This window comes from Pelobates fuscus, chromosome 1 (genome assembly GCF_036172605.1).
Source record: "Pelobates fuscus isolate aPelFus1 chromosome 1, aPelFus1.pri, whole genome shotgun sequence".
Taxonomy (NCBI): Eukaryota; Metazoa; Chordata; class Amphibia; order Anura; family Pelobatidae; genus Pelobates; species Pelobates fuscus.
Genome location: NC_086317.1, coordinates 83,604,268 through 83,627,718, shown reverse-complemented (window position 1 = coordinate 83,627,718; position 23,451 = coordinate 83,604,268). Strand labels below are relative to the sequence as shown.

The 23,451-nt window shown below is 40.7% G+C and overlaps 1 protein-coding gene across 1 annotated transcript; it reads right to left on the bottom strand.

Moving 5' to 3' along the window:
- Positions 1-281: 281 nt before the first annotated feature.
- On the bottom strand, positions 282-11,635 carry OVCA2 (OVCA2 serine hydrolase domain containing). The gene is made up of 2 exons (XM_063444223.1): positions 11,435-11,635; positions 282-803 (listed from the first exon to the last, which is right to left on the bottom strand). Exons 1-2 carry the CDS (start codon positions 11,607-11,609, stop codon positions 286-288), a joined length of 693 nt encoding a protein of 230 aa, XP_063300293.1. The 5' UTR covers positions 11,610-11,635; the 3' UTR covers positions 282-285.
- Positions 11,636-23,451: the final 11,816 nt, after the last annotated feature.

Below are 23,451 nucleotides of genomic sequence, written 5' to 3'. Positions count from 1 at the left end.
GTGTCAGTTTATGCTTTTCAGCCAATGAAAATTAGAGATGAAATTGATATAGCTATGGAATAAATTTAACTTTCATTTTAGCTATAACAAGGAGGAGCTGGACAAGAGGATACAGAGAAGTGTCAAACGTTTCAGTAGTTTAGATACACCTTGCGGGACAGTGCCTGGGGATTCCTGCAACCATAACAACTAGAGTGTGCTGTAGTGGTAATGGTGCCTAAACTGAATATTTAATTATTGCAGTATAACGTGCATGAGTAATCAAGAACCTTAAAAACCAATCACTCAAACACATTTATTGAACATGTTCAAAAACTCTAAGTACACCTTTTTCTGCTGTGCTGAGGCAGGGACAAAATGACCCCCCGCATGTGTGAGAGTAACTGGTTTCTCAAAATGCAAGACAAGTTCTTGACTCATGTGGCCTGGAATAACGCGGTCCGTTTCACCGTAAACATGAAGAGATGGGACAGTAATGGGCTGCTGGTAATATTCTTCATGTTCTGATGCCCGGCTTTTGAAGCCAGCAACCAGCACAGCAAAATCAAACTTGAAGCGTACATCACCTCTCTGCATTAAAGAACACAGCATGGCCACCAGAGCAGCTCCTTGACTGAATCCTAGAATGCCATTAAATGGTCCTAGTTCAGTAAATGCTTTGGCCACAGTTTGAAATGAGTCATCTAAACCGGAGCATGCCTCTGTGTTGTCCATGGCGTTAAAGCTGTTGTCTTCAGGATTTGAGAACCACCAGCCTCTGGGTTCTTCCTGTGAAGAGTCAGAGTTTCCATCTTTGATGACATCTAAAGAAAAAAAAAGACACTGGATTTACTGACTGTTAAGGTATTTCTGCCACCAACGAGAACATATTGAAAGGGTAGGAGAATAAGGGTAAAGTAAACATGGATGATTGGAATTTGGAACATGGCAGCAGATGATATGGAATGTAGAGGGCAGCAAAATAACTGCAAAGGAAAATAGGGAGCCTCACTGCAATGGAAAATGGGGAACGGATACAAAGCCACAAGCTACATGGATAACTGAGAAGGGGGGACAAGGGTGCTGGAAATATAAGTGGTTGGGGAGGGGTGACATGTCAGCATGTGATATAGATAACTAGGGAGGATGAACATGGCTGCAGGAAATATGGAAGGGTATTAAGTGGGAATAGGGTTAGAGAAAATGTGTGGTTGGAGAGGTAAAACATAGCTGCAGGATATATGAATGGATTGAGGGAATGGATGTGCAAAAATGTCTACTAGGAGAAGGGGAACATGGCTTGAGGGATATAGTTGGTGGGCAGCTGTTGTAGGGGTTCGAATGAATGGGTTGCATGAATAGTTGGAGAGTGTGAACATGGCTACACAGGGTAATAATGGTTGAAGAGGAGGAACTTGGCTAGAAGGGGCATAAATGGCTGGGAAAGGGGGAGCACAGTTAGAAGGGATAGAAATGATTGGGGTTGGGTAACATGGCTGATGGTTGGGGAGGAGGAACATGGCTGCAGGGGATACGGAACGTTAGGGGAAGGGAACATGAAGAGCATATGGATAGTTTGGGAGGAAGACCATAGCTGTGGAGCAGGAATAAGGCACATACCCATAATAAAATATTATAAGTACATTGTAGGTGTGTGTATATGCAGATATAGTCAACTGGCAGAAGAGGAACAAAATGTTTCTGTAAAATATAGTTCAACGTATACATTCAAATGTCTTTTGGTTATCACAAACTATGGAAAAAACTAAACTAAATGCTAAATGCAGAAGTGGTTATTTAAACATCGGGTGAGTGTGGACCGGCGGGCTCCCCTACCCGGCTTCTGGCGTGGCGAACAGGGTAAGTCTCACTGGGATACTCCCAGAGCTTTTTTTAGGCTTGGGAACGTACTTAGTACACCCTTAGCACTGCCACAGTCGGGAGGGTTTTAGAGCTCCATGATCCATCCACCCGTTCGAATTGTGCATGCACTCACTTTTAACCTTCTATTTTTAAGAATTCCATTTTGTACAAGGCCATTATTTTTATTTACAAAAGTTTTTTTGGTGACTAATTCAGTATCACTCCAGTGAAGGGGCCCCTCACTGGAGCTACACGGATATTTTCCCTGGAACTGGAATACGTTAGACATTGTGTTCTGTCATTACACCCTCATTATCATTTTTTGCTAAATATATTAAAACTGTTTGTCAAATATAGTTTTCATTTATAGTTGAGCTCGGTATTGTTTTCATTGATTCCCTAGCGATATATTTTATTGTCTTTTTTTGCAATTATTAATGGGTTACACTGTATACTTTGATCATACAGTCGAGTTGATACAATTGCTTTTTCGTATATAGACTTATCATCAGGTAATAGACACAGAGAAGCGATATATTTTTATTTAAAAGTGATGTATTTCCATTGAGATTTTTAGATCTCTTTTGGCTGGAACTGATCTTGAGTTGTTTGGAGCGCTCACACATACATATCTTTCCTTTGTTTTAGAAACTATGAGTCGCTTGTTTTGTATTGTGAAGCAGCCCCTTTACCCCTTAAGGACACATGACGGATATATTCCGTCATGATTCCCTTTTATTTTAGAAGTTGTGTCCTTAAGGGGTTAAAGCTATATTACTCACTTATTCTTATTTTTTGCAGATATTTGTACAGATTCAGTAACTAACCGTTTGACCATTTAAAAAAAACTAAACTAAATGGAGAAGTGGTTATTCAAGCATTACATTTAAAAATAACATTTGCTTCCTATCTACACATAGCATAAACTATTAATTGCTCGCTACAAAGTGGTTGATGAGATCACGTACGCTCCTAATTGTACGGAGAACAAACAAGAAGAGATTCACAGTGTAAACAAGAACATCAATACCAAACCTGTACTCATTCTATCACTGGGGAACCATGTGTGTTTAGATTTGAGTATGCGCAACTCGTCTATTAGACAATGCAATCACATAGCATGTACAGCGAGGAAAATTAAACATGTGGATTAAAAAATATGTGTATGTATGTATATATATATATATTGTTCAGCTGTGCACTTCTTCTTATAACAGCCGCTGAATGGACTAAGCCTGGGCAGTAGAGCCAGTTTAATCATATTGAGCGCTATATGTAGCTTAGAGCATGTGTGGAATGAAGGTAGGGACTTTAACATACTACAGAATATGGACAACATTCAACAACAACAAAAACAACAGGTCACTGCTCAAGTTTTTTCAAAGATCTTTATTTTAGAGGTCTATTAACCCCTTAAGGACCAAACATCTGGAATAAAAGGGAATCATGGTGTCCTTAAGGGGTTAAACTGGAACCATAACAGTTTGAGTACCACAAAAGTCAGCAATAAATTAAAGGGTTAACCAACCATTTTTTTAAAAAAATCCATGGTATTCACATGGATGAAGTTATCCAAAATCAGAGAATGGTATAAGACCCAAGAAAGCATGTTTTATTTATTTTTTAACCTTAAGTTATCCTAAAAGTCTCAGGTCTGCCAGCAGCACCCGGTTATCCCAGTAATGTAGAAGGTGATGTATATGAGGGCTATTTATTTTCTCCTGCCTGGTGCTTTTTACTGTTTTACTACAGAGGCCGAGCTTATAATCCCTTACATCTTACTTTCTCCCTAATTAATATGTGATGTCATTCACATTAAGGAAGGAGGGGGAGAGAAGGCCTTCACTTTACTCTATCACTACCTGATTGGACCACATTATCATGAGCTGTTGCAGCAGAGCGCTATAAAGTGCATTAACCCCCACCCCCAATACTGCCCTACCTCTAATTGATATGCTATATAAAAGTTACAGTGCTTATTCAGTAAATGGTGAAGTGCCCAGCTTTACTGCCTGAAAGTTTTTAGTATAAAGATCTATTTTAGGGTTGCAGTTTTGTGAGATCCAAAAGGTCTCCTGTAATGAGATCAGCAATACGCCCAGCAGCTGGAAGGGAGAGATCGGCTCTTGGTTCAAGTCACTCAATGCGCTCTATGTGTTCTGAATTAGGCTCCCGCACGGACATATCTAGGTGGAGGGAACTGCAATAAAAGCTTTCTGCACCCAAATACATCTACGCATGTTTTGCATTGGGTAAACGTGCCGTCATTAACCTGCAAGGCAGCAAGCTGGTACCAGAATAGGAGGCCACTGCGGTAAATTCCTAAACAATATCTTTAGCACAACAGAGCCTCTCTTCTTTCTCAACACTGATACAAGTGAGCATCGGGAGGGCCAAGAGAGAGCAATAATACAATTACAAAGTATGTGTATATCTGCCTGTGTGAGTGTGTGTCTACACATTAATCTAGTATCAGTCTGTGTATGTGTGTTAGTACCTACGGATGTATTGTAAGTTAGGTTTGTCTGTGCGGACAGTTATGTATGTGCTTAAATGGTTAATTCTGTATGCATCTATTATGTGAATAGCCAATTACATTTGTAAATGGGTAACAAGAGGATGTGAGCACCTTAATTCTGTCTCTTGTTCCGGGTTGGCTAATGACATTGCTGGGGGCGGAGTTACACCTCTAGCAGTAAAAAGGGGGTTAAACCCTGCGTGTGCTGTTTTTCACAGTAAAACGCTGCACACAGACTCCAGGCACCATAACCACTTCATATTACTGAAGTAGTAATAGTGCTTGGAGTAACTATTTAACATGGAACATCACCCATTATAAAACAGGGGATCCACATGCCACTAACTCTGAAGATTTTATATATGCAGAACGAGATTGTTTTACTCATGACGGCAATGACCAATCTATTTATACGCACATGGCGATCGTTTACAAATGCCTCCGATGTCCAGTCTATATGTGCACATCTGGAGAGAATTCTCAATATGCCTGCAATGTTCCATTTATACATGGATTTAAATCAAATACATCAAAGTCTCTAGCTCCAGGCCCAGGAGGCCCATAATACAACACTGCCAGGATCAATGAAGCAAATCATGCTTCGCTTTACTGCGAAAGATTCAATATTCTGAGTTCGCACTGTGTCTATCTCGGAAAACTGGTTCACTAACAATAAACTGGCCATCACAGTGAGACTACCTGTTCAGAGACATACTCCGCTCCAAATTCCATAACGGCAGAATTTAGCATGGAGATCATGCAGGCATCATTCTATGGTACATGGGAGGGATTGCTTTTACACAAGAGTTACGTGTAAAGGGGTGAGCCCCATATAAGGCAGAATTGTATTTATATTCATCATATAGCACCCTGAAAATCATAGGTATGTATCAAAATGTTAATAAAACAAGGTTTGAGTGAGGTTCCTGTAAAAAAAAAAAAATTAAGAGGAAGCAAAGTAAATATATATATATATATATTTTAAAACAAAGTGACTAGTGTGTTTAATTCTATATTTTCACTAAATCTATATTTTGACATTGGCCTTGATTTCTAAGCTTTCCAAATGAATTCATATTTTTAAAATATTTAAAAGTATTTAATATTATGAAAAACATTTGAATTTTGCAATATTTGAATTTTTTTATATTGATATAATTTTTATATTTTTTATAAAAATTATTTTAAAAAACAAATTACTGAAAAAAAGTACATCATTTGGAAAGTTTAGCCAACAATATTAAATCGGAGAATGAAAATGTTACAGGAGTCGAGCAAAAATAAATAAAAACAAGATGATCTGGAAACGTTAAGACTGTCTTTATAAATTCTAGCACTGTATTGATATGGGTAGATTAAATTCATGTACCACTGGGTAAAAGAACTAAGTAGGGGGGCGGAGCCTAACCGCTGAAACGAACGGACGCACACTGCAGAAGCTCCGATCGACAATCGAGAAAAAACCTTCTAAAAATTGAATATTTCACTCCTAAAGACAACCACACAACCAGGGGAACTATCCTGTCCTCATGGGACGAAAAAATAAAAAACTAGGGGCGGACAAACCTGCTCCAGGGCTGACGATAGGAGACATGTGGCGGCAAGCACGCAACACGGGAGAATCCAATATGGCGGCCCTCCACGGAGGCTGCTCGGATTTCTACTCAGACGACTACTCTGAAGGCGCAGAGGAGGATTTCCTCCCACCACCAGCCCCTAAACAGCCGGTGAAACCTAATAAACCCACAGCGGACAAAGATGCTGACCTAGTTACTACCGGCGTACTGAAGGCACTGCTAGCCGACCTACAGAGGAATATCCTCACGGACGTCACCGCACTGAGGGGAGAGCTGCAGGGCCTGACAGGCCGCATAACAACACTGGAGGCCTCCTCCCAAGATCACCAGCAGCATATATCCTCCCTCCAGATGGCCGTGCAAGACCTACAACGCCAAAACGTATCATATGAAAGGCGCTTTGCTGCCCAAGAGGATAGCAGAAGGAGCTGTAATCTAAAGGTCAGAGGGGTCCCTTATGACCTGCCAGAGACGGAGTTACCTCAAACGTTGAAAAAAATGCTGACGGCCATACAACCCGCCAGCCAGGCCAAACCCATCACTCCCACTGACTTTTTCAGAGTCCCCAAACCTTCCGGGGCCCCGGCCACAGCCACCAAAGATACCATCCTCACCTTCCGAAACAGGAAGGACAAAACGGCGATCCTCGCCACACTCCGAGGCAAGACCCCACTACAGTTTGAAGGCATGAGCCTGACATTCTACGCCAACCTGTCCGGGGCAACACTGGCATGGCGCAGGTCACTCCGTCCCTTCACAACCTTGCTCCAACGCAATAATATAAGGTACCGCTGGCGACCCTCCCAAACACTCCTCGTTCAACAAGGGGACAAAACACACCAAATCCACGACGCTCAAGAAGCAGCCAACCTCCTACAAACCCTGGGCCTACCACAGGTTACACATACCCCGGTGAGTTCCCAAGAGCCTACCTCCCCAAACCGCAGCTGGGACCCGGCACGAATCCCCGCATTTGTGCCGAGAAATAATACACCAGACGCCTACGCCTCGATCACCACTTGAATGGAGAGGCATGGGCTATCCCACTCGCCTGCATAGAACAGTGAACTACCTTCCAGAGCTCAACACTCTCGGACGCACCACTTGTCCAATATCCAGTTGCGGAGACCTGATCCTCTGTCCACCGACCTACAAGCAACACCTTTTTTTTTTTTTTTTTTTTTTTTTTTTTTTATGTGGGCATCGGCCTCCACGGAACAACGCAGCTTACCCGAAAACCAGAGAACTCCAACTCCACGGACAGTTTTCCCTTATCCCCTGACAGCGACAACTCGGAAGCGCACTATGCACACAGATCGACTGCTCCTGCTCCTGACAACGTTCGCCTGCAACGACGTCCCGACATCAGATTGGCATACTAGACCACCGAGGAAGGCGTCGGCCGACGGCGGGGTGCACTCGCAGGGACTTACGCTACCCACCGATGTTCTGGCCGCACTATCTAAACGCGCAACCCTGGGACATCGTCTCTAAGTTGGACTTTTATTAGGACTGCTAATGTTAAGGACATGTTTTCAGGTATCCTCAGTTATTACTGGTCAAGCAATAGCCAGGCTGGTACCCCAAAACGCTGCCATGCGAGAGAGTTGTTCAGCTACATAAGTTAAGTTTTGTTTTGTTGTGTTTTTGTTTTGTTTCGAGCCACTACTGTGACACTGACATGCATTGGGGGAATTCGGCCAATCCGGCACTAGAGCAGGTGCGATAACATAGTTTACCACATGGCGCAAAGCAAGCTTATTTCTATGTTTCACGTTAAAATTACCCTACACACAGTAAGTCACGCTTTCCGTTTGACTTCCAGTTACACCCACGCTAAGACATCTATTGGCTAATACACTACACCTTATACCATTAATTGACTACCCTGGCAATTCACCTTAGCTTAGCAACACCACCAATCACTTGAGAAAGTCAGCCTAGTTACGGACGCCCTGGGCCCCCTGGGATGGGTGCCCTGAACCTGGCAGGATACGCTCCTACACACCCTGAGCAGGCAATCGCTAATTTCATGTGCGTCAGTCTTCTGGCCCACTCAGCATGCTACCTAGCCGGACTCAGGCTAGCTAGAGACACCAGCTATCACCTGTAGACGGCACTAGGACCACTCAGCCGGTTATAGTCTCTTGGTTTAACGTTTATACTTCTGTATTAACTGTCTAGATCCGCTCTTAGGCTAGCTAAGCGTTCTGTGCGTTATGTAGACACGACCTAACAACATGTAGTATCTAACACGAATTCACTAAGCAAGCTAAAATACCGACAGTACACACTTTCATTTTGTGACCCATTCTTGTTTACTTTCTCAGGCCAGCCCTGACCTGTAATACTCAGTCCGACTGTAATTATATAACGGCGGGAAGCACATAGCCACTTGGTTTAGGCAACTTCCACCAACCTGTAAATTGGCCCCGACTTACACTGTTTTAGGCAGCATGTATAACTTGAATGGTGCTATATGGGCATGCCTGTCTCTGCTCACACCTGAAGGTTCCTCTCATGCCATGCTTGTTAAGCTAACCAACTGCGTTACTCGTTCCTAGTTCGGAACCCTGCACAGCCTCACCTGCATAACTTTTTGCTTCTGTGTTCTCAAGTATACTCTTTACACACAGTTCTGCTTTGAAGGTGCAGAAGGTAGCTCTGCGGATACAGAGCAGAGCATTAGGGATGCAAGGAATAGCTTTATTTCACATACCGTCTCCACAATGCCCTAACTAGCCCTAGCATAAAAGCGACACACGTCCTTCTTAGTAAACGGACGTTCGTGAAACCTGTATAGCACTCAGTCAGCTGGTATGTCTATTTCCTAAATCATATGTCAAACATACACATTGCCAGATAGTCTCATTCCTAAGGCTCACCCTCAAATAGTCAGCCAGCATGGCCCTTGCTTAATCATTTCGCAACACACCACTAGCGTCCACATAGCAGCAGGACTTAACGTAGCACACGTACTTAACACAGCGAGACACTAAACTATCATAACTAACAGGGCAGCACACCTAACCATGCCACCAAGTGAGAACGTTTTTGCTATGTGCACATATATCCTGGCGTACCTATTGCAATGGCAGATGTCCCATAACCTGTTTACTCTTAGTTATTATCAAGTTAAAACAAAAACTAGGCTCTTCACCCAGACCCGGTAGGAATACTTTATAATGTACGTTTATGCTTTTTATTCCTCTGCAGCGCTCCGTAGGCATGTGGACAGATCGCCTGTTCCCATTTAATCTTACTTGAACTAACATGTTTGCCTACTATTTTATTCGTTTTTTGTCTATTATGTTACTTTAATTTGTTAGCTTGCTACCTACCCATGAGTCACCAGATGGCGGATTATCATTATTTAGCAAGTTACCAACAGGATCTTATGGTCCATAACTTGTGTTATCTACGAAAGTTTAACGACAACACAAACATTTTTAAAAAATGAGGCATTGCAACTCTGGAAATGTAATTTAATTTTGCGTATGTATGTATCAACCCTATACTGTAATTCACTCAAACGTTTCCTCCAATTTCTCTTCTGTACCCCGTATTACATGCCTTTAATAAAAGAAAGATTGACAAAAAAAAAAAAAAAAAAGAACTAAGTAAACTTTTTATTTTTCCAGGTATCTGTTATTTACAGATGTATACCATCAATTGTTAATTTGATACATTTATTTTGTTTTGTTACTAAACAGAATTCTAGATTCATAACTATAGGTACTAACTTAATGTAATCAGAATTACTCTAACAAACAAAATTACGCATCCAAACCCATAATTTATTAAGAATGAATCAATGGCAATTCTTTATTTTAGCATGTTTCCCAATAGGCTTTAAATGCTCTATAACACTAATTGTACCACTACAGACCTGATTACCTCACCATTAATCCTAGAACTTGTTAAAGGTACGTCCCAAGCGCCAAAACCACTAAAGCCTGCTGGTGCTAGGAGTGTCATCCATAACTTTAGTGTATGACAGGTTCCTTCAGCCATATACCTTTGGTCAGACTGTGTTTGAAAACCAACTGTTGGTTTCTGTGGTCTTCCCTGCTTCACTCTCTGCACAGAAGCAGGGAAAACCATAGAGACTGTCTGTTTTCAAACACTTTCTGACCAACGGTGCATATATATGGCTGAAGGATACTGTCACATATTAAAAGGCAGAGATGAGTTTTATACACATATTAATTAAAAAAAACCTAAATCAAACCTTTTCCTTTCAATGCTTGATGAAAGGATTATTATATTTTAAAAACATTTGAAGTGACAGATGTCATTGGTTTGACAACTTACCTGGGGTCTGCAACAGTCTTCTCTGCAGTCATAAATTTCTGAAAGTAGTTTCCGTTACCCCCACTGTAACCCCCGTGTTAAAAATGAGTAATCCATAAAGATAGAATCTGTACTAAATACTCATACTGACCGAGTTGGAATTTCACTGAATTTCACAGAAATTCCAACCCAGTCAAGAGCTATACGGACAATTAGTAAGGACTACTTTGTGTCTGTATTTCTCCTCTGCCTGACACACTGATGGCGGCTGCAGATAATTGGCTGTTACTATGGAGGATCCCATGGTCTTGCGGGATCCACCACAGACCTCAATGCTGCACTCTTGCACATGCGCGAGATTATAGCAGTGACCTTGGTTCAGTTCAAGAGGAGCAGCGCAAGCAAGATGGCGGCCCCCCCTCAGGGACAGGTTCAGGTAAGTAATCTCATCCTTAGCTGCAACCACGGCCGCCGTTACGCCAGCGGTGGCGTCACTGTTTTAACAAAATCCCCAGATGGTGACAGCGCTGCTTTAAGTATGTACATTTTTTTTTATGAATGGGTAGCTACTGATTGGCTTGGAGAGTCAGCTGACTGCTCTAACCATTAAGCTGCACCGCTGCCCAGCAACACTCTACTATTCCTGAAACACAATTTCTGAAGCCGGATGCTGCTTGGGGAAACTGCAGATCTGGCGATGGAGGGAGCATTTGGGGTTAGGGTTAAACGATTCAAGAAGTAAGATAAGAAAGCACTTAGGGGCCTATTGGCACCATAACATCTTTGTTTAGATAAAGTTGTTATGGTGTCCAGTGTTCCTTTAAACCACAGAGTATAAGTGTGTTTTTATTTTTATTTTAAACTTAACTCAGCAGCACTTTTTTTTTTACCTGAGTAAATGTGACAAACGTTTAGAGGGTGAGTGAGCCAAGAGCTGTCACTTTAAGATAAGTTGTGGTTCCCTTTTTTGACTTGATCTAATACATCGCTTCTGCTCAACTAACTAAATCCATTAAAGAAAAATATGGGCTGTGGCTTAAAATAAATCATGCTAACATTTAATCTAATCTAATGCATAGCTATTTTATTTTTAATCTAAACTCTCTGTACGCCGTTTACAGAGCACCACACAGAAGAACGTTGCTAAATGCACCATGTTCCAGCATTCTATTAATCGAACGCTGTATTTGTCACTAGTGCTCACACCCACCGGGCTCCGGTATTATCAGCGGGGCAGTGATGTGCACGATCTCAGCCCGACCCTTCAGGATTTTCCTGAGAGCCCCAGTCTTCTCCCTAAAACTCCGCTCGTTTTGCCGATAACCGTGTAACGCCAGCAGTCGCAGGACAGGTCTTGCACTTGCCGAGGGCGCCGCCATGTTGGTACACCCGGAATACAAGTTGTGAGACCGGATGGTGCCTACTTCCTTTTCAGCTTAGTGACTTTACTGTTAGAGAGCAGAGTAAAACAGTGGATAAAACTATACCTGTAGTGTAATAATGTCTCTGGGAGCCGAGCCTTACAAGTTAATTCAGCAAATCTTGATTTCTGTCAATGGTTTTTATACCAAAATAGGCTATTGGAAAGGTTTCAGTTGTGATGTTTTGGCCTAAAATGTTTAATTAACTTTGAATGTGTGTTCAGTTGCCTACAATTCACACTTTAAAGGACTACTATAGGCACCCAGTCCACTTCAGCTCAATGAAGTGGTCTGGGTGCCAGGTCCATCTAGGATTAACCCTGCCTGTTGTAAACATAGCAGTTTCAGAGAAACTGCTATGTTTACACTAGGGTTAATCCAGCCTCTTGAGGGAGTGGGATCCTGAGGGTGGGGGGGAACCTAAAGACCCTAAAGTGTCAGGAAAACGAGTTTGTTTTCCTGGCACTATAGTGGTCCTTTAATGAAAATAATTGGAAACTACAATTTTACGTTGCATCCATTTGAGAATCATAGTTCTCAAACATACAGGGTGCCAAGAGACAGCTGGAGTGGCGCCCGTTAACATGCATGTTTTTGGTGCAGGGAGTAGCCATGTAACTGACAACCGCTGTAACAACTGACATTGAGCTTCTTGTCAGCCAGCAATTAACATGGCGAATGACCCAAACCTGCCAAGTCTGTTAGATTTTTGATCATGAGCAGGAAGTAGGGTTTTTGTGTAGCTGGCAGGTGGGCATACCCATAAAGAAAACAGAATGGTAGTGTACCCACATGAAAAGAAGGCATGTCCTATTTGTATGCTTGTGTGCTGCCTGGCATAATAGCCATACAGCCCCACTGCCCATTGATTTTATTCTAAACTTTATTCCATTTATTGAAACTTAACCCCTTAAGGACTGAGGCAGTTGTACAAGGTGTGATCAAAACAAAACGTAAACAAAACCTTGAATTTGCGCTATATATCTGTTCAGGCGTAATTTGCCTCTTTCATATTATGTGCACCCACACTTATTATATATAATTTTGTTTAGGTGAAACATGCCTTTCATGTCACATCAAATATTTGTATATTAAACAATTTAATATGAATAAAATATAAAACAAATTGCAAAATGAAGACATTTTTTTTTTTTTTTTTTAGTTCTGCATGGCATTTTAACTGTGAATTCTGTCAGGGTATTTATATCGGCAGACATTTTGTGCTATGATAGAAATTAAAGTGTATATTGCCTAAATCATTCTAAACAGAGCAGACTCCATTTTGTTATCTTCAAGCTAACAAAAGACACAAGATTTCTATCCCTTCTGTAAAACTAACCACTTTGCCAGAGCTAAAGGAATGCTTAGTATATACAAACCTGTTGATAAGAAATGAGAATGGGGGATGGACAGACTGTCTAAATGCTAATGGAATATAATTAATTCTAAACCCAGACATTTATGACAGAGAAGATTAAATAATTTAATTTTACTTAATTATAGCAGAATTGCCAGACACATAGTCTGAAGAAAGCCCAAAGAAACTCTTTGAACTGACAGAAAACTTAAATTATAAATAACCATAAAGATAAGGTAAATGAAGTCAAAATAGCCACCAGGAAAAGTTAACTCTTTCCTGGATAGGAATGTTTAGTGGGACGAGACTGCCCTCTATAGACCAAATACTTAAATTGCTATCTGGAAGGTAACCACACCTCCAGTTTTCTATTGGTCTATCACCTAGTGAATTTTCCCTTTAAAAAAGTTGACAAAGGGAAGAGAGAGGTATGCAAAAGAAGCAAAGAAGCAAAGAGGTGAGCAGTCGGGGGCAATAAAGAGAAATCCATGACAGATATCCACTCCAGGGCACTCAGAATTTCTTACACACCATCACACATCCATTCAGTTCCTGAGACTACCTACTTATATGATGAAAATATCTACTCAAGTGGTAATTATACTGGTTTCATTTAATTAATCTAAATTAATTAAAATTTTTCTAATAGCACGATATATGACTGGATAAATCACGATCAGATTTCGATATTTAGAAATCTTAGTTAACTTAAGAATATATAATCATAATATCCCAATCTGCAGATGGGAAAATAATAATTATGTATTAATGTGACATATCACATGTTAGCATATCGCGATATTTATCCAGGTGTATTGATTTGCTCTAAAATAAGATAAAATATCTGTTTAGGCAAGTTAAAATTCTGCTTATAGAACATGGTAAATTACTCTTATTGGATGGTTCCAGGAAATGACTAATGAGCTGGTTTAAATGTTATTTTATTTAAAATTACACGAGAATAGATCTTAATCACCTAGGAGGTCTAGCCAGCATTGAAAGGGTTATTCTAACTGTTAGCTAAAGTTTTATGGCCTTAAGCTGCAAGCTCTGTGTCTGTGTGTAAGTTTCACTTTCTTTCTGTTAACTACCGTCATAAATCTTCTCTTGACAGCTAATGTTGTAGATTCTATACTGTGATAGCCAGTGAAATGTATTGCCATTTGTATTGCATACTCATGTTATACTGAATATTCATTGATTATTATCACGCATGTTACATATTATTATTATTTAAATTGTCACAATAAATTGTATCTATTTTTATAACAAATTGTGATAACGATCTTTGGGATCTGAGAATTGAAATAGTGGGCAATTCTCAACTGTTTACTATTATTATCCCATAAATATCCCCACAATTTCTACAATACTGTTAGCTGTTACTGCAACAAAATACACATATTTGTATTCAGCGATGTCTCATGAGTAAAACCGTACCCCCAATGTACAGGTTTTATGGTGTTTTGGAAAGTTACAGGGTCAAACATAGCACATTCCATTTTTCAGTTTATACACATTGAAATTTGCCAGACTGGTTATGTTGCCTTTGAGACCAAATGGTTGCTCCGGAATGAAAATTACCCTACTGATGGCATACCATTTGAAAAAGTAGACAACCCAAAGTATTACAAATGGGGTATGTCCAGTCTTTTTTGTAGCCAATTAGTCAGAAACACTGGCCAATGTTAGAGTTCATATTTGTGTGTACCAAAATGCAAAAAAACTAAACTGAATGCTAATTTTGGCCAGTGTTTGTGACTAAGTGGCTACTAAAAAAGACTGTACATACCCGGTAAGTCCCCTGGACGGCAGGATGTTCTATGCCACCCTCCAGCGTTTAGAGCCATAGAATGACCGCCGTCCTTAAGGTGTTTAAGGGAAGCTCCATTGTCCAAATACAAAATAAATACCCTAAATGAACATATAACCTAAATGAAAACTTGCATGTATTTAATTATGCATTTTTTCATTGTAGTATTATCAGGGACTTAGGGGTGTGCGAGTTGTATGGCAGCACAGGGCGCCATGGGAGCAGGGGGCGCCATGCTGCCGACACAGCTCACACATGGCCGGCCGTGATAAAAAAATAAAAATAAATATTGTGGCGGGGCGGGGCTTACCTGCGGTGGGGCGAAGCTTACTGTGCGGCAGGGGGTAACTCCTACAGGGAAGCAGGAAGGAGTCCCTGCTTCCCCAACAACCAGTCTCCAGGATCTGTACTGAACAGAGGTAACTATGTGTGATTGTCGGTCTGTGTGTGAGACTGTCTGCCTGTGTGACTGTCTGAGCGTTTGACTATCTGCCTGTCTGTGTGTGTGGCTGTCTGCCTGTGTCTGCCTTCCTGTGTGTGTTTGTGTGACTGCCTGCCTGTGTGTGTATTTGTGTGTGTGTGTGGCTGTCTGCATGTGTGTGTGTATGTGTATGTGTGGCTGTCTGTGTGTGTGGTTGTCTGCCTGTGTGTGTGGCTGTCTGCCTGTGTGTGTAAGTCAGACCATGTGTGTGGCTGTGTGTGTGGGGCTGTCTTCCTATAAATGTGTGTGAGTGTTTATCTGCCTGTAACTGTGTATGTGTGTTACTGCCTGTACCTGTGTGTTTCTGCGACTATCTGCCTGCGACTGTGTACATGTGGTGTATTTGACAAGTGTATTTGTATAACTGTGCATCTGACTGTGGGACTGTGTGCACATAACTCTGGAAAAATATACACCTGCATTCACACATAGGCTTAAATGCATATTTTTACATTTTAAATACCCATCACACACAGCCAATAAGACAAGCACAAATATCACATACAACCAATACACGCATATCACATACAGTTAATACACCCATTACAAATATCACACACAGCCAACACATAGCATACATATTCCCTATACAATCACTTCACACCTATACACACACACTATACATGGGGGGGGGGGGGGCCCTGTGAAGATTTTTCGCACATGGCGCCTAAAGACCTAAGGCCGGGCCTGAGTATTATCTAAAAATAGTTTGCAAAAACTGCAGATCTCGTCTGCTGCCCATTCTAATCCCACCCAGACTTTCTGTGGCTGTCCAATCACACCACTGCAGCTCAATGAGAAGTCTTTACATGGCAGGTGCTCTGGCCAATTGCTGCCTCTTGAGATTAGCTCCACTGGAGGGCTGGTTATCTAATTGACAGCAGTTTTTAACCAGTATAATTTATAAAGTGTAAATTTCTATTGAGAAAATAAAAGGACACACTTTTCACACATAAAGCATTTTAGCAAGCTAAAGTACTTTAGGGGTCTGAAGTGTTCTGTTAATAAATATATATATATATATATATATATATATATATATATATATTATTTAATGAGGTGTATTGAATTTGACTGCTGTGATGGCTCTAAGTGAAATTTTTATTATAACCCTGTTAGTTAATTATACTAACCCCCCACTAGACGTGTAACTAGAAACCACAGGGCCATGGTGCAAAAATTGCACTGAGGGCCCCCTAGCCCCTCCATGTGTCACATTCACGCCCTGAAGGCACACAGACACACATAATGACACTTTCAGATACACAGAATGCCAACTCCTCCAGATAAAAACACACATACACTTACAGATACACATACAGGCACAGATACACACAAACACACACACTATACATTTTTCAGTCACCCTCCGGTTTCCTATCTTTTAGGTGCAGGAGGGTGACTTCCCTGGGGTCCTGTGGTTCCTCGGGTCCTACTCTGACCCCTCCTGTCCTCTTCCTGTGCGGCGCTCTCTTCCTCCAACCACGCAGCTCTGTTAGCTGGGAGGAAGCATGACATCATCACAGAGAGCCCGGTCGCACACCCAAAGCAGTGCTGACCGGGCCCCTGAAAATTCATTGCAACAGGTGGCCATAAGAGCATTGGCCACCTGATGGGCCCCTCAATGCACAGCCCCCGCAGTAGTACTGGCTGGGCCGGGGTCACACCACATTGCTCTCTCTGAAAAAACAGAGTTTACACTGCAAAGTCTGCAGGAACAGACTATATGCCCAGAACCACTACATTAAGCTGTTGTGGTTCTAGTAACTATAGTGTCCCTTTAATACATTCAATAATATCGATTGAGGGTGTAATATTGTGATACACATTAGCATTTATACTTTTCAAAATATAGAATACTGTGTACAGAACAAAAGAAATAAAAATAAAAAATGGAGCCGGAAAAATAAGATAAATGGTAACCCAGGTAAAATACAAATAATAGATATACACTGATCAGCCACGGACATGTGAATTGAATAACATTAATAACATCGTTACAATGGCACCTGTCAAGGTACACAGCACGTGAACAGTCAGTTCTTGAATTTAATGTGTTGGAAGCAGGAAAAATTGGTGACTTTAACAAGGGTCAAATAGACTGGTGGGTCAAAGCACCCACAAAATGGCAAGTCTTGTGGGGTGTTCCGAGTATGCAATAATTAGTACCTACCAAAAGTGGAACAAAGATGGACAACCGGTGGTAGGGTCAAGGATGCCCAAGATAGGGAGCGAAGGCTAGTCCATCTTGTCTGGTCACACGGAAAAGCAACTGTTGCTCAAACTGCTTAAAAATAATGCCGGCCATAATGGAAAGGTGTCAGAAAACCCAGTGCATTGAAGTTTGATGTGTCAGAATGCCCTTGTCCACCAACAAAGGCACTTTTAATGGGGACGTCAGTGCCATAACTGGTCAGATGAATCACATTTTCTTTTAGATCAAGTGGATGGGTATGGCGCATGCGTTGTTTACCTGGGGAACAGCAGCAGGATGCACTATGGGCAGAAGGCAAGCTGGTGGAGGCAGTGTTTGCCCTGGGCAATGTTTTACTTAGAAACCTTGGGTCCTGGCATTCATGTGGATGTTACTTTGACACGTCTCACCTACCTAGAGATTTGTGCAGATCACGTACCCCTTCATGTCAGTTGTGTTCCCGGATGGAAGTTATTTGGAGTTATTAAGGTATAGTTGTTCTGGTGACTAATCTGCTGATCATGTATTGGCATATATTTCAGAAGTCTTATGGAGTCCATGCCTCAACACATCAGAGATGTTTTGGCAGCCTGAGGGGGACCTACATGGTATTAGGCAGTTGGTATTGATGTATTCAGTGTAAATGTTAGCAGACTTGTCTCTTGTCGGTCCAATTATGGAATAAGTAGTTGTTTGAAGCTAACTGAAATGTTTTTTTAAAGTACCAGAGCCCAACATTTTACTGGAACTTTAATTATACTACATTACCACAAGTTAGTAACAGTTTTTTTTTAGATAATCTCAGCTCTTTTTCTGGTTCTGCAATATCTTTATTTTAAACTGGTGCCGAAAATTGCACTGCGTATTCGATGCATGATTTGGTGTTTTATCTATACTGAATCTCTTCTTCTACTTGCCTGTCCAGTCCTCCATTTTATCCAAATCCTTCTGTAGAGAAGATATATTATATTATCTTACCTACTTTTGTGCCATCTGCAAACACAGACACACGACTTTCAATTCCAACTTCAAGATCATTAACAAAGAGAAATGGACCTAGAACAGAAACTTACCACCGTTGTCCAACTTGAAAAATTTCCATTTACAACTATTCCCTGCACTTTATACTCAAGCCAATATTCTACCCAAGAGCAAGATTTGTTATCTATACCAACTGATTTGAGATTTTGTGTGGAAATGTATGAAATGCAAAATCCAAGTAGATCATACCTACTGGCACAGTATGGTCTAGATGTCTACTAAATTCTTGATTATTATTATTATCATTTTTATAGCGCTAAAAGATTCCGTAGCGCTTTACAATATTATAAGAGGGGGGATTTAGCTATAAATAGGACAAATACAAGAAAACTTACAGGAACGATAGGTTGAAAAGGACCCTGCTCAAACAAGCTTACAGTTTATTGGAGGTGGGGTGTAAAACACAGGGAATAGCAATCAAAATTGGTGGGAGTGAAGCAGAGCTGGAGGAGAGAGTAAAGTGCAGCCCTAATGGAGAGAGCAAGAGACAGGTATGTGAGGTAGAGGTTTCTCTGGGAGGCCATAAGCTTTCCTAAAAAGATGGGTTTTAAGGCACTTCTTAAATGATTGAATGATTGAAATTCACTCCTATTGGATACAAGACTGCCGATTTAAGTACAGACAGAGGAATGAGGAGTGAGAGGACCGACTAAAGAGGAAAAATAGTGCAATTTAAGTTAGTTTGGCATGAATTGTCTTAAGCCCACGTTGATTCCTGCTAATCATATTGTTCAAAATTTATTCTGGACTATTATCCCTTAACAGCCATTGAAATAATTTCCTAACCACATATGTCAAGCTCACAGGTCTGTAGTTTCTAGGTTGAGCTTTTGAACCCTTTTTAAATATACACACCACATATGCTTTTCTCTAATAAGCTGGTTTGATTCCTATAATGTTAAAAACAGTCGTATGGATATTTCTGCACTTAGTTCCCTAAGTACTCCTGGGTGAATACCGTCTTGCCTTGCCCCTGGGGCTTTGTTTATATTAACTTTATTGAATTGCTTTAGCACTTTAGCCTGTGTAACATCTAATGCTGGAAGGCCATTCTAACATAGATTTGCAAACCTATAGCCATAGATTCTTCTTTGCTATATTTTGACTTTTTTTTAAATATTAAATATTAAGAATGTCTGTGTTGTCCTAATCCATCTTGATTAGCACACCTCTCTCAGATTACAATGGATCAACACTTTAACTCTTAACATTTTTGGCATTAATGTACATAAAAAACCTTTTGTGAAATCATCTTGCTCTATTTGGCTATGAGTGTTTTTATTTTCTAGTTTAGCCCATATAATTTCCCTTTTGTAAGTCTTTTTTGGCCAGCCTATATTTGTTACAGGATGCTATATTTGTTACAGGATACTGACCTTCTTAAAGGTGTTATCAAGCCTATATATATATATTTTAAGTTCATCTCAAATTACACCATTTTATTGTCACTATTCCCTGAGTGCTTCTTGAATTGAATATTTTAACATAGGCCAACATTATCAGTTATTATAAGATCCAGACAAGCATCGATTTTTAGTTGGTGCTTCTTCTAATTGAGACATCAATGTGTAATTTAACAGGTTGGAAAACCTGTTTCCATTAACTGTACTACTAGTCCCTCTGGCCCAGTCAATGTCTGGATAATTAAAGTCTCCAATGCTTAGTTAATTACCCAGATGTACAGCCTTATTGTGAGATAACAGTTGCTGTTCCCCATCAGTACTAATGTTTGGGTGTTTGTAACATATTCCAACTATTAAAGAACACTCAAGCAAGAAAAATCGGCTTGAGGAGAGAACGTAGCCTTAGTGATGGAAAATAGATCAATTTAAGTTTTTTTTATATATTTTTTGCTTGGGGGTTGGCCAACCACCACAGAAATGGTTACTCTAACCAAAACTAGTGCCTTATGAAATATACAACTTTTTGGTTGGACCATCCCTTGTAACATTCTTTCACTACACCCCCAAGTGTACTAGGGATCTTAGAAATGGTTTGTAATACACTGGAATTAATGAAAATGAACTGATGTTTTTATTAGAATTATTTTTTGTTGTTGACTGTTGGATTACTAAACAGTGAACCCAGGACAGCATCCTGGGGTATTCGGTTTGCCACTTTTATAAAATGTGAAAGTTTTCCATTGATAGTTTCCCTAAGGCTTTTCTCATTTAATCAGTATATTTCTGTAAGGAAAAGTATCAAAGGTTTTCATAATATCCATGTAGATCATATCTACTGCATAATTAGTTTGACAACATGATCTTGTCCTTCATAAAGCTATGTTGACTCCTACTAATAATATTGTTGCTTAAAATGTATTCCTGAAAATGATCCTTTAATAGCCCTTCAAATAATTTCCAGACCAATCTTGTTCCCTTTTTGAATGTTAAACATCAGCACAGTGTGTTTGGAGTTCTAATGAATTCTTACATATATTTACCCTATAGTGATCGCTGTTACAAATATTAAGGGGCAAAGTGCACAAAAGTATTGAACAGCGTAATTTGTGTTAAAGGTGTAAACACATTTTTGCCTAATTTAAATATGTGCAGAAGTGTTTCAATGTAAAATTATCGCCTCATTTTATGGGTGGAGTGAACACCCTCAGCAACTTTAACAGGCTGAGTATGTGTGTGCGGTGTTCAGAACAGGTAAGTGACCCAGTTAATAAACAGTATAGATCAGGAAAAGGAGTTCAATCAGGGAATACCATGGTAATTGATTAAACCAGGTATTGTTGGAAGCGGACTACAGAATTTAAAGGGACACTATAGTCACCAGAACAACTACAGCTTATTGTATTTGTTCTGGTGAGTAGAATCATTCCCTTCAGGTTTTTTGAAAAATGCAGTGTTTACATGACAGCCTAAGGATACCTCCACTGGCCACTCCTCAGATGGCTGCTAGAAGTGCTTCCTGTGGCAGTGCACACTACCATTCAGTGTCTCCACCATCTGCATGGAGATACTGAACTTTCCTCATAGAGATGCATTGATTCAATGAATCTCTATGAGGAGATGCTGATTTGCCAGGGCTGTGTTTGGCTTGTGCTGGCTCTGCCCATGATCTGCCTCCTTGACCAGCTCAGTCAATCCAATGATGTCCTATGTTAAAGCAATGTGATTGGCTCAGAACATCACTTCTGATTAAGTCAGCCAAGCACGCAGATCAGACGCAGAGCCAGCAGCAGCAGACTGGAATTAAGGTACGATTTTACTATATTTATGGTGCTTTTCACACTATAGGGTCAGGAATACATGTTTGTGTTCCTGACCCTATAGTGTTCCTTTAACAATTCTATTCCAAATAAACAACATTGGAAGAATGCTACAACTTAAAGGAGCACTCTCATGTAAGTAGTAAAAGTATGTATTTCTATTGTTAGAGTGCTTTCCTGTTTAGATTAATGCCCCCATAAATTAAAGTTTCACAAGATATTTTACTCTCCTTTCTTCCCAACGTTGTACTTTTTTCACTACAGCCACCACTCCTTTCTGGTTGAAGTAATCATTGATTATGGTCTCCAGACAAAAATTAGCTTAATACATTTCAGTGGGGAACGTTGGTTGTGCAAAGACTACAGGACAACAAAAGGACACATCTTGTCAGGATTCTATCCTGACAACCAAGATATTGTTTTATTTTATTGCTGCAATACCTGTTTCTTGCCTCTAGTGGCCTCCCTAGCCACTAATCTCTTCGCTCACTTTAAAGGGACTCTCCAGGCAGCAGTTTTTACTCACCTGGTTCCAGCGCCGGGAGCCTCGTGAAGCCGCGCCCCCTATTTCGTCAAAATGACGAAATAGGCTGCGCGAGCAATCAGACGCTTCCATTTGGAAGCGTCATTGCTCCCTTGTGCGCATGCGCGGCTTTGCCGCACATGCGCACATACTTCAGAGGGCAGCATTCATGCCACCCTCTGAAGTCCTGAGCGCACTACTGCGCATGCGCGCGGTGGCGAGCTGAGCTAACAGCTCAGCTCGCGGTCTTTGACGGCTCCCCTCCGCTGCTGACAGGATGGAGAGAGAAGGCGCGCAGACAGTGCCTTCACTCTCCTGCACACGTCAGACGTATTTTAATACGTCTGACGTGTACAGGGCCTTTTTAGGGCCCTGCATGATAGGAAGTCCCTCTGGTGGCCGTCTGAGTGACGGCCACTGGAGGTATTCCTATCAATCAATGTAAACACTGTATTTTCTCTGAAAATACAGTGTTTACATTAGATTGCCTGCAGGGAGCTATAGATCATACCTGAACAACTACATTAAGCTGTAGTTGTTCAGGTGACTATAGTGTCCCTTTAACATCCTCACCTGTATTAACTAATGAGGAAGCTTCATAAGTCTACACCCTGCACACAACAGAGCCTTGACACTGAAGTCAGTGTTCTGACATAGAACTTTTGATCCTGGCTCCTGAAAACATCCTGTATTTATCTGCATTATTTCATTCTGAAGAGACTTACCTGCTTGATCTACCATATTGAAGATCCTTAACGGCTTCAACTGCTGCAACACTGCATGATCCTGTAAGCAACCTGTATTACAGTATTCTGGAAGTACTTACCTGTCTCAACTACTGCTACTCTGCATAATCCTGTAAGCAATCTGAACTATATTATACTGAAAGTACTTACCAGCTTTAACTGTTTCAACTCTGTATCATCCTGAACCTGGCTGCAGTGTGACATTCCACAAGCTACTAATCTCCTTGGAATCACTTCAAACCTACTTGTATATAAAATACTTTAATAATTTACTTTCAAGATATCCCATTTGTGACATATTGCCTTTATTCTGTTTTTCTTACAAAGTATCCTGTTTGTGGCAGAGTGCCTTAATTCTTTATTTTAAGTAAATTGTTATGTCTAAAAAGACAAAGTTTCAACCAATAACCCTGGCAATCGTCTCC

What these genes read in the sequence shown, in the direction of transcription:
- OVCA2 (XM_063444223.1), bottom strand. Translation starts at nt 11,609, where the DNA reads ATGGCGGCGCCCTCGGCAAGTGCAAGACCTGTCCTGCGACTGCTGGCG. An exon ending in AATACCGGAGCCCGGTGGGT is followed by an intron (nt 804 to 11,434) that starts GTGAGCACTAGT and finishes TTTTTTCTTTAG; the next exon opens with ATGTCATCAAAGATGGAAAC.